This window comes from Lactuca saligna, chromosome 8 (assembly GCF_052625555.1).
Source record: "Lactuca saligna cultivar CGN05327 chromosome 8, ASM5262555v1, whole genome shotgun sequence".
NCBI lineage: Eukaryota > Viridiplantae > Streptophyta > Magnoliopsida > Asterales > Asteraceae > Lactuca > Lactuca saligna.
Window position 1 is genome coordinate 29,130,246 of NC_136424.1, and position 15,130 is coordinate 29,145,375.

At 36.7% G+C, this 15,130-nt stretch overlaps 1 protein-coding gene across 2 annotated transcripts; it reads right to left on the reverse strand.

The window, feature by feature from the left end:
• Nucleotides 1-5,951: 5,951 nt before the first annotated feature.
• LOC145012391 (uncharacterized) lies at nucleotides 5,952-7,503 on the reverse strand. 2 transcript variants are annotated; one of them, XR_013664471.1, is made up of 3 exons: nucleotides 7,235-7,503; nucleotides 6,934-7,068; nucleotides 5,952-6,324 (listed from the first exon to the last, which is right to left on the reverse strand). XR_013664471.1 is itself a non-coding variant. In XM_078971189.1 (3 exons), exons 1-3 carry the CDS (start codon nucleotides 7,395-7,397, stop codon nucleotides 6,144-6,146), a joined length of 510 nt encoding a protein of 169 aa, XP_078827315.1. In that variant the 5' UTR covers nucleotides 7,398-7,503; the 3' UTR covers nucleotides 5,952-6,143. The 2 variants fall into 2 exon arrangements, 1 of the variants encoding a protein (XP_078827315.1); XM_078971189.1 differs by having other exon boundaries at nucleotides 5,952-6,355.
• Between the last annotated feature and the right edge of the window lie 7,627 nt (nucleotides 7,504-15,130).

Genomic DNA, 15,130 nt, shown 5'->3' on the forward strand with positions numbered 1-15,130 from the left:
CGCAGCTCTTGGAAATCCTGAAGAATACTCTTATAATCTTAACCAATCGGATAATGCCAATCATTTCCCATGATACCCTTTATTGAGAAATCTGAGAGCAATTATAGATTTGCCACCATCTTACCGCTGCCTAGGGACTGGTGAATGCTACGGGCCTCCCCGCACTCATACAACACTCTCTCCCTAACTGATCGCTAGTCAATGCTACGGCTCCCCCGTAGTCATATAACACTCTCACGCCCAACTGATCACTAGTGAATGTTATGGCTCCCCCATAGTCTTACAATACTTTCGCCCCAACTGATCACTAAAGAATGCTACGGCTCCCCTATAGTCTTACAACACTTTCACCCCACCATAACTACCCAAGACCTTACCGTCGATCAATCCGATCCGACATACCCAAAGTCGAGCACACACTCGATCGAACACCTAAACTAAACTCAATTCATGACTGGAACCCCAACCTGATTCCCCAAATCCTACTATCAAGCACCAAGAGGATGTGATTCACATGTTGGGAAGTTTATCGAACTCCCAACTCACACAACCCTCAAACCAAACAACCACTTGGGCTGCCTTCCTCCCCGACATGGATGTGAAACTCATCCTATTTTCATAACCACTCCTGCTCCTGAATACATGAACGATTCTCCCCTACTTTGTTTTGATTGAGTTCTCACAACATATAGGAATTGAAGGATCCCCAATCCTTCTTACCCTCTAACGATCTGCTAACTCAAGATCTAAACCCTTAACTCAACAGTCCCTACCAGTTCCAACTTGAATTTCCATAATAACCGGGGCTCCTCCGTGGACCTAAAAGACTCTAAACCTAGAAAAGAGAATAATTCCTTGACAACCCTGGGCGGCGTGCCAAGGGCACGAACTGATTCCTCTTCCAAGCTCGTGACCATCACATCAATAGTCTACTTCAAATTGATGAATGCTACAATCCTATTATAGTCTTACATTACTTCCATCCTACAATGCTTACCACCCATGGCCTCACCACACTCAATCCATCACAACATCGCACCTCCCAAGCCGAATCATGTATCTTATCAGGATTTCGGGTCATGCTTATGAATTCCCACGGCCTACTATGCATAATTAAGGCGATGCCGACCGGTGATTGGGAGTTTCCTGAATTCCCACCAACACAACCTAGGCGTAAGCAGCCACTTATTTCTCCCCCACTTGGACTTAACGATGCTCTCTCACCTCTTAAACCTTATAGATCTTCGATCCACTTCCCTTAATGAGCAAAAACCACCCAAATCCTGAGCTAAACAATACAAGTACCCCATTTCTAGCCAAAGACAATTATCACTCAGCTCTTGGAAATCCTGAAGAATACTCTTATAATCTTAACCAATCGGATAATACCAATCATTTCCCATGATACCCTTTACTGAAGAAATCCGAGAGCAATTATAGATTTGCCACCATCTTACCGCTGACTAGGGACTGGTGAATACTAGGTACCCGCACTCATACAACACTCTCACCCTAACTGATCGCTAGTCAGTGCTACGGCTCCCCCGCAGTCTTATAACACTCTCACGCCCAACTGATCACTAGTGAATGCTATGGCTCCCCCATAGTCTTACAACACTTTCATCCCAACGGATCACTAAAGAATGCTACGGCTCCCGTACAGTCTTACAACACTTTCACCCCACCATAACTGCCCAAGACCTTACCACCGATCAATCCGATCCGACATACCCAAAGTCGAGCACACACTCGATCGAACACCTAAAGTGAACTCAATTCATTACTGGAACCCCAACCTGATTCCCCAAATCCTACTATCAAGCACCAAGAGGATGAAATTCACATGTTGGGACGTTTATCGAACTCCCAACTCACACAACCCTCAAACCAAACAGCCACTTGGGCTGCCTTCCTCCCCGATATGGATGTGAAACTCATCCTATTTTCATAACCACTCCCGCTCCTGAATACATGAACGATTCTCCCCTACTTTTTTTTTTATTAAGTTCTCATAACATATAGGATTTGAAGGATCCCCAATCCTTCTTACCCTCTAACGACCTGCTAACAACCAGTGCTTACCAATGTTGTGTTCCATCACTAACCATCCTAAAAGACTACATATTCCCTGAAGATATGTTGAACACTTCCCGAATCCCAACAGCAATGGACCACTTCCTTAGTCGTTTCTAATAGCCAATCAGCACGACTGTAAATACATCAGAACCCTAACGATATTAAAGAATTAACCCGCTTAATTCTGACCATAAACCCTCCACACATTACCCCTTAACTAATCTCGACTACCACCCAAAATACGACTGAACACTTAGATCCTGTTGTACGAGAGATGACCCTAACCCACTAATGATTTACGGCATGAAAAAGACATATAGAAATTCTTAGAGATATAATCCACAACAACGGGTAATTAGACCCAATATATCGTTGACCCCAACCAATAAAACACTCTAAGAAACATAAATACTTATAGCAACCGAAGGAAAAAAAAAAGACAGCATGCGCGTAATATTACATGCTGATATGATTAAACCTGCTATGCTTATGGCAAACCATGATCCTGAAACGAAAAACTCTATCATGCAGGTTACCGCACATACCGTACTGACTCTGGTCCTGATGGCCTCTCAATGTTGATCAGAAACCTTGGGTCTCTCTCTGATAGGTAGGAAACACACCTGAGATTACAGGAGTCTTCTTCAAAACAACACAACTAATCTCTTGACGAAATAAATTCATGTATATGCTCACTAATCGACTCAGTACCCTTACTTGAGTTAGGATCAGAACTTAAACCTCCTTCCTGAAAGCTCATCACTAAACCGAAATACAATCATGCAGAAGATCATAACATACTCAAGAATCCTCTTCCCAAGCATCTTAGATTCTCCAAGATGCTCCCCGATTCGAGTATAGATCCTGTGCTTTCAGTAGTACAGGCCCAATACTACCTTCCACACCTATCCATACTTTCCTCAAGGATCATCCCGAATCCTCTAAGTCACCTACTCCACTGATGCACTAAATATTTGCAAAACAGCATCACAAAACCCGTTGAAGCATTTCCTATGCTCCCCCTAGGTTGCTGACCTCACCCTACCATCAAATGCTAAGGAACTCCTCATAATACCAGTCATCAACCTCATGAACAGCGTCATATTCACTTAGTAGCTAACTCCTATCATCAAAGAGTTCCATAAAGCACAAAGCAAGCAGCATTCATGAAATAACACTCCAATCCAGAGAACTATCATAGAACATTAACCCCACACACTACCACTTGATGCAAGAAATTCCACCCCTATTGCTGGTTGCCTTATGCATGAAAATTATACATAGAACATGATCAAATAGATTGTCGGATAACAGAATCTACCCTAGGATCACAACCAGACAAGGAACAGGAAATAAGGGCAAATCAATTATTCTAAGGCTATAAGATCCTAACCATATACAATTTTTAAAGCATACACTTAGAAATTACTAATTCCTTTAGATATTCCCATCTCAACATAACATCCAATACCAAACGCAACAAGGCATCACATATCGGCCAATCTATCCCGAACTAATCAGCTCTAGCATGCAAGTCTACCAGATCATATAATAGACATACAAAGGCATCTCCCCTAACATTTTATCATGCAAAAACTGAGCGGATCCTTAGCCCTAACTAGCATGTGATTCACAAAATTCATAATCAAGTCATATCAAATAGCACATATGGATTTTGGAAAAACTTACTTGAGCTCGGCCAATTGCATGCACCACACCTTTTCTTGTCTTAGAAAACTCTTTTCTTAAAATACTTTTCCTTTTAAAAACTTTACCAAATCCACGGTTTGATTTTAGACACACCCTAGAGTTTTTCCGAATCCCTCAAACCAGGGCTCTGATACCAACTTATAACGCCCCAAAAATCATGACATAATTTTTTTTAGATTAATAAACCGTTAATACATTTCTTTCTCATGAAACCAAGTAACCAAGTGTTAGAAAAAACATCATCGAATCAGAGTAATTCAATGAATTCGGATACATGTGGTGTGTGCTCAACAATCATCCCTGCTCTTTCATTTGAAAAATGGAGTACCTGAAACATTAACTGAAAATCATAAGCACAAAGCTTAATGAGTTCCACAAATTACCATATAACATACAACCCTAGAATAGCATAAAACATACATGTAATTGCCATGGGCTCCCCCGCGTGGTCTTTATCCGGAATGCCATGCCCCCCATGGTCTTTTCCTAGATTGCCATGGGCAACCCCCCCCCCCCCCCCAAGGTCTGATATCCAACTGACTCGGGCACCCCCGAGGTCTCCCACGCAAGTATCACAGAGACAATTGGATATAGTGAGGAGACTCACCTTGCACTGCAAAAGCTCACTGAAAGAATCCCTAGTTGTTGTCCTGATGGCTTCCCACTAGCAATATCAATAATACACCCAATTAACAATTGGGATCCACTCCTAATCACAACTCCATACCTAGGGTAAAATGATCATTTTACCCCCAACCTAGCCTTATCCAAGCCCATGACCCAAACTACAATCTGAAAGGCACAAAGGCCCGTTAATCAACCAATGGCCTAGTTTTCCAAATTGGGCTCAAACTCCTTACACGGCTCTGCCTTAAGGCCCAACCACTCTTTCTAGTCTAAACACTTCATATCCCGATGGCCCATTAACAACTCAAGCTAAAAATACCAGAAACTACTAGATCTATCAAATCCTACTAATGGCCTAATTTTCCAAATTGGGCCCAACCCCATATGAGCCTTGACTTAAGCCCATAATTCCCTTAATTCAATTCAGATTACCACAAGTACCCCTTGGGACAAGCTTGTTCAAATACATAAGTCAAAGGTCAAATTCAACAATCCAAGTTGACCCAACTTGCCGAGTTTTTCCATTAAAGGCACGGATCGAGAAAACTCCCATCAACTCGCCGAGTTCTCCTAATGAACTCATCGAGTTGGCTAGGAATCAATCAGCTTAATGCATTAAGCCGTTTACATCGAATCTAGAAGCTTCCATTCTCAGATCGCTTCCCAAATGATGACTAGAAGGGTAAAGTTTCCAACTTTACCCTTAAAAACCACTACAATGAACCCAAGCCCAAATCCTTGACTTAATAGAGTGAGACTTAACCTATAAAGCCCTTGAACTCTCTAAACATACTGCCAAAACACAGATCTGGCATCCCAAGGCTGGATTATCACTTAAAGTTTCCAACTGTACGTCCATGCATGCAAAAAAGGAACCGTAGAGCCCAAAATGGCTTAATAAAGTACTTAATTCATGGGTGGGACTTACGACTTAGCAAATCTTGCAACTTTATGCCAAGACATGTCATAAAACAGTCAGATCTAACATGATAACCCCCAAAAACCTTAACAGTTGGACAACTGAACTATACACCCAAAAAAATCAACCTAAAACATCCTACAAAGAGATCTAGAAGATAACAACACAAGGTTTCGACTTTATACCTCAAAAGGATTGCAACAAATGGAGAGTTTCTAGATCCAAAGCCTTCCTTCCAAACTAAGCACCTTCATTGTTCAAACTCCTTCCAAAGAACACCAAAAACCAACTCTCCAAGCTCATCACAAGCTCATATGCTCAGCCTTGAAGGATAATACAAGAAATCAGGGTTTTCTGGACAAGAAGGCTGGTAAGGAGGCCAACTAAGGGGTCGTTTGATAGTTTCTAACTGAGTTAGAGCTGACTAGGTTAGAAGCTGACTGAGTTAGAAATTATGACTGAGTTAACTTTTGATAAAAACTTGCTGTTTTATTTTGCATCTGACTGACTGTGTTAAATGACTATATTACCCTCAACCTATCATAAGATTTTTATTACTAAGTTAACAATATATTTTGTTATGTTTTGTGCCTCATAACATGTTTCAGTTGATAAAATATCCAATTAAAGTTGCTAAATAAATTAATAATTATCAAAAAAAAATATACGAAATAGTATATAAAATACAAATTAACTAAAAACCATTTCAAGCCGTATTCCTTATAACCATAACTTGGTTTTCCTGGAGCAAAGTAGCATTATAATACAACATTTTACAATTTTCATACACACATATTCCATATTGAAAAAATTACAAAATTGTTCTTTTTCCTTCTTCCCATGCTCTTATCATCTCATCATCACTAGCAACCACACATACCCCTAAACTGCAAGTTGTGGACCAATTTTTTTTCCCTTTCTTCTTCATAAAGTGAATTACCATAATCATCGTCATCAACCCCATTATGCTTTGAGGTGATTCCATTTTGCACCTGCTCAAAGATTGCCATTCTACCTTATTTTCTGTTTGGAGTATCAACATCAACCATAATCAACTTTGATTATATACATGAAACTATTAAAAATTTACATGGATTTAGGATTTAATTCATACAAAATAGCCTTTGAAGCATTTTTCTCAAACATCCCTCTTTATGCATCTTTTGATGACCCAACTACTAAAGCTATAGAAAACTTGCTGGAAAATTATAGATTGAATCATAGATTTAGTTACAAATTTTAGTAATCTCATGTTCATAAATGTAAGGTATACTAATATTAGTAATTTCATGTTCATAAATCCTATACTGTCACAAGACATGGGAATCATGGGTCATAGAAAGAAATTTACTTCGTACAACAAGTGAAGCAGAATTTCAACCACTCTATTTGTCAATTTGTTGTAGAATATATACTATTGTTCTTTTTTAAATTCTATTCAAAACACATAAAATGAAAAACTATGGTGATCGTTTGCATTCTCACAAAACATTAGATCATCTGCAACAAAATGACAAGTAATACAATTGCATTTTCACGGAACCATTTATTCAGAAAAAAAAGGATTAAAGAGAAGTAATAAGAAGGAGGACAAATTAAACCTGAAATTGGATGCAATTCAATGCAGGAGAATATTGAAATCGCACCTTGTCGATCATATGGAGTCAGCATTCCCGCAATTGAAAAGAAATCGATTTTGTGTGAAAAAATAGCAATCACATTGAAATTGATAGAATCTGAAGAAATCAACAAGCAGTATATTGAAATTGAAAATAAATTGACCCAGTTAAGATGGGTTAACCTCATTGTCATTCCAAATTAACATACCCATAATGCCAAATCGTGTTCCACAACCCAAATCGGTACAAATTGAAAAAAAAAATGAAAAGAAAAACGAAATACCTAACTGGTGATGGAAGAGGAAGATGATGAACGAAGGGGATGTAAGTAGGTACTGTGATGTTTTAGGGAGTTGGAAGTTCGACAATGAAGGAGGTGGTTGGCGGTGAAGAGGATGGCAGCGACATAGGTTTCCAGCGAGGCTGAAGAGGATAGACAGAAGCATTGGAGAGGATGAGTGATGTCCGTTCAAGGAGAAGGAGATGGGCTGGGAGAGGACCGATTTGGTGGAAGGAAAAGCAGCTTCGATCGAGTGAAGAAGATGGAGAGCTAGCGTCGAGGCAAGGGCAAAATGCGTCCATTTTCCAGTCAGCTTCTTTTTTTTAGCGGACCGAATTAGAGCACGATGGACTGACTGAGGACCGAGTAAGCTGCAAAACAGATGTTACCAAACACATTGACCGGATCAGGTCAGTCAAAATGTCTGTCTGGACTGGGGCAACAAGAAATCAAACAGCCCCTAAGGGAGTTAAGGTCTTTAAATAGGGTACAAAACCCTAAAATTAGGGTTTTCTTAAAAAGCGTCCAACTCTCTGAGTTCCCTACACCAACTTGACGAGTTAGTCCTTAAAAACACGCGCCCCAAAATCTTTCAACACCTCGAGTTTATACCATAAAGTCGATGAGTTGGCCCCTAAAAAGGGAATTTATTTCCATAATTGACCTTATGGATTACGAATGTTACAATATATATATATATATATATATATATATATATATATATATATATATATATATATATATATATATATATATATATATATATATAATCTAAAGAGCGAGAGTGAGAGTAACAACTCACCTAATCATTTAGTGAAGACTAACTGTCCCGTTTTCCTCTATTCTTCCATTGATGCATCTTGGATCCATCTTCTTGGTCTTAGACTTATCCATACATACATACATACATACATACATACATACATACATACATACATACACACACACATACATACATACATACATATATACATACATACATACATATATAGATAGATACATACATACATACATACATACATACATACATACCTACATACATACATACATACATACATACATACATACATACATATATATATACATATATGCATACATACATACATACATACATACATACATACATACATACGTACATACATACATACATACGTACATACATACATACATACATACATACATACATACATACATACATACATACAAGCATGTTAATGATTATCTTGTCCTATTAAGAGATTAATGAATCTTAAGGTCAAAACGACCACGTAATGGATCTTTACTCTATCTTCTCTTTCTTAATCTCATCCAATTAGTGAAATAATTATCCTATTTTACCTTATTCATTACAATCTAACATCTAATGCATTAATTATCATAATTACTAGTTAGGTGTTCAAACCCTAGCTTCACATACATAGATTCCACCATTGAAATCACTTTCTAAGCTTAATTAAAGAATCTAAACACATCCATAATCATCATAATCAAGCTATGGGTTTATTAATTCAACCAATCTACTTTAATCAAAAATTTCATCAAAAATGAAGAAATCTTACTTTAACAAAGAGGAATGAAAATCATTATCAAGCTCCATCTCTAGCTTCTCTTGCTTTCATTCCGACTCCAAAATCACCAGCATTTATCTCTTAATCGATTTTGGGTGTTTTGGTTTGAAAACGAGGCTTTATCAAGTTAGAACCCATCTTAGATTCTCGAAATCACACCACAATTCCTTACTTACCACACCGTGGCCACGTATTTGCTTTCCATCTTTTGTCATTCAACTTTCCTTGTCATGGTGTTCTTTATCCAATATCCACTAGCAACCCACTTTGGCCACCGCTTTGTGGTGCACATATATAGCGTCGCAGGGAAAAGTATGAATCGATTTATGTCTTACGAAGAAGACTACATCTGAACTCTTTCATCACTTGTCGTGCCATTCATATCTACTTTCCACGTCATGGTTTCGGCTTGACAGCAGCCCCTTGAAATAGTTCCATTCTAGCCTTGGGAAATTTTTGTCCCACCTTCTAATTTTCTTATCTTCTTCTTTTCTTACTCGTTTTCTATTATATTTATATCCCCGCGAAGGTCCGAGCATACTATACACATTTTCTAAGTCATATCTCAATGATTTAATATGAGTCTTAATCTATTAAGCCATAAAGTTGGCCTAAAAGCCATAAAATGCCCATTTTACCCTTTTGAGCAATAATGCATCTTCTCATGCATTCTTTCTCTTCAACTTACTCATCTAACATCTTCTAAGAAACTTAAAATATTTTTTCCTATTTTCATGAAGTAAAAACTTCATATTCTCATCTCTCTCTCTCATAATTGACCATTTTACCCTTTTGGTCAATATTTGACTAAAAGTTAACTTTCTCAAAATTTCAGGCTCTTACAAATACCGATGATTTGTGTTTTAAAATGTGTTGCTAGATTTCTATTGTGAATCATATTATTAAAAATTAAAATATTTCATTTTGTCCTTTGAAGAGTCTGTTGGCTTAAAAATCCACATCCATCGAATACTAACACGGCATCTGACAATGGTAAAGTTTAATCCATTGAATGACAATTGGACATGCGATCTCACTCAACTCTCTCACTGAATTGTGAATTTTGGATGATATGATGACTAAAAGTCTCTATTTATAGGCCTTTAAGAATAGACCTAAAAGAACTAAGACAACTCCTATATTCCTAATAAAAGGGAATCTTTCTTATGAAATAGCAAAACTTGGTAACCAAGCAACCAATTTACCATACAAAGGGAATTCGACTCACACACCATGCAACAAACTTCATCTTGAGATGAATTCCATCCTAAAAGATAAAAACTCCAAACTTTTATGAGTAATGAAAATACTAGTACCAAAAGCCACTAGGGACTAAACTTAATACCAACCAAACTCTGGGCTCAAGCTAAGATATTGAAACTCAATTTTTTGTCATATCATCATATTGTAATTAGTTTTACTTTTTCATAACTTGATATTACCCTGAGAAATAATATCACTAATATAGTGTTTAATACCAATGTGTTTTGTTTTCTCATGGAACATGGAATCCTTTTTAAGTCATATAGCACTATCATTGAAAATGGTGGTATAAAATGAATCTCTACAAACCTCTATGTACAATACTCTTAACCATGTATATTATTTCTGCGATTGGAAAATACCCACATACTCTACTTTAGTTATTAAGCAATCCATGGTAGATTGCAAGCTAGCTTTCCAACTTACAACAAAATTTCCAATGGTAAAGACATAACTTGTAAGGGATCTTCTTTTATCTAAATTCTATGCATAGTAAAAATCAACATATTATATAACCCTTATGTCAATTTTCCTAAATCTAGTAAAATGGTAAAAGTACCATGAAGGTATCTGAAAAGTTACTTTACTAAACTACATGCTAGTGTTCTTTTCCTATGTTTTCCATAAATCAAATTACCACACTTAAGGAATTAGATAACTCGGAACATGATACATATCATACATAAGTGAAACCCTGAAATTCCAAGTTAGTGGGGTACTACCTGGTTTAGCATTCAATATACGAAATGGTGTAAGACTTTTTTGATGTAGCTTCTTTAACTCATGTATAACTCACCAGTAGGTTTATCTTTAGAAATCTTGATGCCAAGAATATTATTAGCATCATATAATCCTTGCATCTTAAACTCATTATTCAGATGGGCTTTGATGGTAGCATTATAAGGTCACTATGAGTATGAGTCAACCTTTTCGACAAATCGGGGATTTAAGAGGAATTAGTCAGATCTTCTGGTTTCCAGGAGGGTGGTAAGGGGTGATTTCAAGGATGAAATTTAATTTAGGTGGGGGAGAGTTGTAACACCTTGTTTCGAATCGTTTCATAATTCGAAGCCATGACCCGAAGATCAATTATCAGAAGACTTCGGGCCTTGAGGAAAGAGAGCTTTAGACCCCTATGGATGTGGATAATGTAGATTAGGTAATCTAAGGGTCCGGTTGGTGCTTTGGAGCCCAAGGGTATAATAGTAAAGTGGTGGTGTGGGCCTTTTATAAATTTTGGATTTAAGTTTGGAAAGTTTTAAGGATAAGGATAGTTGATAGGATGTAGATCTTCTCATTACCTTTCCATGGATATAAGGATCGTCTGATTCGGAGTTAGAACGAAAAATTTATGGCCATCGGAAGATAGAGTTGTAACGGGCTTGTTGAGTACGCTAGGCGTACAAGGGATGTACATTAGGTGTATTTGGCTGGAGTAATCACGAAGGCTCCTTCGCATACATTGGGCGTACGTGAATCGGTCTTAAACCCTATTTAAAGGCCTTAACTCATTCTTAAACCCTCTTATCTTCAACCTCCATATCATTTAGCCCTAAGTTCAAAACCTAAGCCTCTCTTATGTGAATTTCAAGCCTTGGTGTGTTTTTTTTGTGTACGTTGGAGAAGAAGAGATATTATAAGAAGCATTGTCTGGCTTGGAGGTTATGGATCCAAGCTCTAATCATCTTCATCAACTTCCAGGAGGTATAAAGTTTCTAACTTGATGACTCTATGTGTTAGATCTAGTATAGGATTGTTTTGGGTTGATTATGGTCCTTAGAGTCATTCTTCTGAGTATGAGCTACTCCAGGAGCTTAGAATGTTATATCTTAGCATTTTTCAGGTTGTGAGTGCATAAAAATGTTATCTTGATCGATCTTGATGAATCATGCTAAAGTTGGTGTTCATAATATGGGTTTAGATGGATAAAATAGGTTTTGGGTCCCATTAAGACATTTAAAGGAGTAAAGTGATGGGTTTTGGTCAGAAGACATCCTATGTGCTCATACAAACCCTAATGCTTGGATCTAGGTTTCTCTATTGTACATGCTTTGAATCCAAGACTATAAACCCTAATTCTAGTATATGGAAATCGATATTAACATATAATAAGGTTTAAGAACATACATTGATTGTTATATAGCAATAACAATCCTAATTCCACCTTGAATTGACTTTGGAATGCTTACAGTCACAAGTGTCACTCCTCTAATGGCTTACAAACACCAAGAGCAAATGGAGAAGGTATAAAGAGAGAGGAGAGAGGTTAGAATTCGTCCTTAGGACTTCTTGGGAACAAGTACACGAATTCTAAGGCCTTAGGGTCTTTATATAGGTGTAGAGATATGGTTTCAGTCATTATCCTTATCTAGTTGCTTATCCACAAAGCAACCATAAGATAAGCCTTGAAAACCCTTATCCTTTATCCTTTGGACGATTTCAAGGATCCTTATCTCCTTGAATTCGTTCAACCCATATTTAGGATAACCATTACCACATTTTGTAACTATCACATAATTACAATTCAGCCCCTCTAGTTTAATTAATTACACTTGATCACAAAATTAATTCCTAATTAATTATTGACCAATATTAATTAAGCAAATATGATTTCTCCTTTAATATATTATTCTTATAACATATTAATAAATCATAATAACCTCTCTCTCTTTATTTATTTCTCCAATCAAGTTGCTTTGGTGAAGGCAACCCAAAAGGACCATGCACCATCGGGTCAAGTACATACCAAAATAGTGATGGACTTAGACACTAATCCAACAGTCTCCCACTTGGATAAGTCTAACAACTATTATGCGTATGACTTCGGATCTTGATCTGCAATCGTAGCTTTCCAAATCCGTTGTCAACTCTGATCATATCAGATACGCATGTCCTTAGATAAGAGATCATATATTCCTCCATTCTAGATATCGTATGAGACATGATTTCAAATCATTCTCTTTGTACTACTTCTCGATTTCCGATTTATGACGACAGACTAATTGAACAAATCAAATTAGCCCCAGCCCGGCCGAGCATTTACGTTTGTCATCACTAAACCATCGAGGGGCCCAAAGATATCACTTTTATCCTTCTTTGGATAAAAGGAACGGATAAACTTTGATACAATGCTTGCTTGCACTCACTAACCAAATCATACACAACAATATGTTTTATAACACCAAGTTACTAGTGCGTTTTCATATTATCAATGTGCAACCGATTAGCAAGATACAATTCACACATCTCGGTTTCAAGAATATAAGATGTTATCGTCTCACCAATCACTTGTGATACAATTCATGGAGTGATCCAAGTGAGCGTGGGTTTAATCCAATGCTCAAATTCATATTCATAAGCACTCATGAATGTTGCAGCAAACATTTGCTTATGTCTAATACTCTTTTAGACAATCCACACACCAATTCACGACAGTCTTCATTCATATCTACTTCCAACATATGAACGACTGTGGCCCGTTTGAATAATTCGATTATTCTTAATAAACTCAATTATTCTGGAAGTCAAAACATGCAAAGTGAAACACAAGAAAAATACTAATCCCATATGGCCTCAACCCTTTGAGCATAAATAAAACACGTTTTATTTATCACCATATCGATTACTCATTATTTTTCGTTTCGGGTAATCAACTTCTTACTTGAATTATTACACTTGTCCCATGCTCCTAGCATGCACACAATGTTTACCTATGGTTCTTACTTTTGTGAAATAGATAAATTGAACACATTTCCAATCATTCTCATTTTACAACTCCAAATCCATTTTCTTAAGTGTAAGAATATCAAATTCTTGTTACTTATAGAATATACTAGATTCTAACACTTTATGCAACGATCCTTTTGTAATGTTACTGCACCAAAGTCTCAAAGACTATTGCCAATGATATTACAAAGTCCTCTAACATAGATTGTTACAAGATACTTCCTTAGATATGATGTCTCTCACTCAAAGTACATTCCTTTGAACATCCTTTTGCATAAAAGTTTCTAACCTAGTCATAGATTTTCAATATTTACTTCCCAATATAGATACATTTCCATACTTTCCATTTGACAACTCATTTCTTAATAGAATCTTTTCTATTTGTAATGATGTCGATATTGTCCATCCAATATGGAAACATTTCCATATTTTCCAATACTATACTTCCAACTACTCACAAGCGACCAATCCTCGTCGAACTTTGGATTGTCCTTTGATAGTTGTTTAATTATTTTAGTCAAAACCAATTCTAGTCCCTTTTCCCTCTAAATGCGCTAGAAATTTGGAAAATTTTAGAATGGTTAAACATTAAAGCATTTGCAATCGATCCTATACCCGAAGCGTATGGGACACGACACATAATGTTTTATTTGCTATGTTCTCAAAATTCGAATTGTGAAAAGGAATGCCGTAATCATAATCGAAATTTTAAGAACACACTATGTACCTTTGACTAAATTTATTAACATTCCACAACCTAATCCTTTAGATTTGAAATGAAGCATAATATTCTCTCCCTTAATTATAGCAAAACAACTTTACAACCCTTACAACTTTGCAAGGTATAACTCTTGTTTTCTATAATTAATATTGCCAACTTGCAATACGTGCCTTAATAATCATACAATCATAACATTTATGCTCCCACTATCATGATGATTATTATAAAACATAACACTTATGCTCCCACTAGCTTCGACATGTATTCATAAACATCTTAACTTTCAGAAAACAATACCTATTGAATTTCCATGTTTCTAATACTTAATACTTTGATAATCTTTTATCAAGGCTTCTTGAACTTATACACCTTTTCCTTAGATAGTTCATATGTGTGTCTTAACTATTAAGACTAATTGTCAAACCTCACAATTCAAATCATGGAAAGGGATACCGTAACCATAATTGAATTTGAGAATGCAACTTTACAATCACTATCTTCTTAAAATCTTTCTTAGTGAAAGCATTTTCTCACAATCATTTTCATAAAGGAGGAAATCTTATGACACTTAGATTTTAATGGTGTATATGTTCCTATCCATGTGAATTTGAAAAAAAAATT

Excerpts from the sequence above, each read along its gene's own strand:
- LOC145012391 (XM_078971189.1), bottom strand. The coding sequence starts at position 7,397 with ATGCTTCTGTCTATCCTCTTCAGCCTCGCTGGAAACCTATGTCGCTGC. Across the intron at positions 7,069-7,234 it reads CCTCTTCCATCACCAGTTAG|ATTCTATCAATTTCAATGTG; the intron begins GTATTTCGTTTT and ends TGATTTCTTCAG. Across the intron at positions 6,356-6,933 it reads TGAATTGCATCCAATTTCAG|AAAATAAGGTAGAATGGCAA; the intron begins GTTTAATTTGTC and ends TACTCCAAACAG.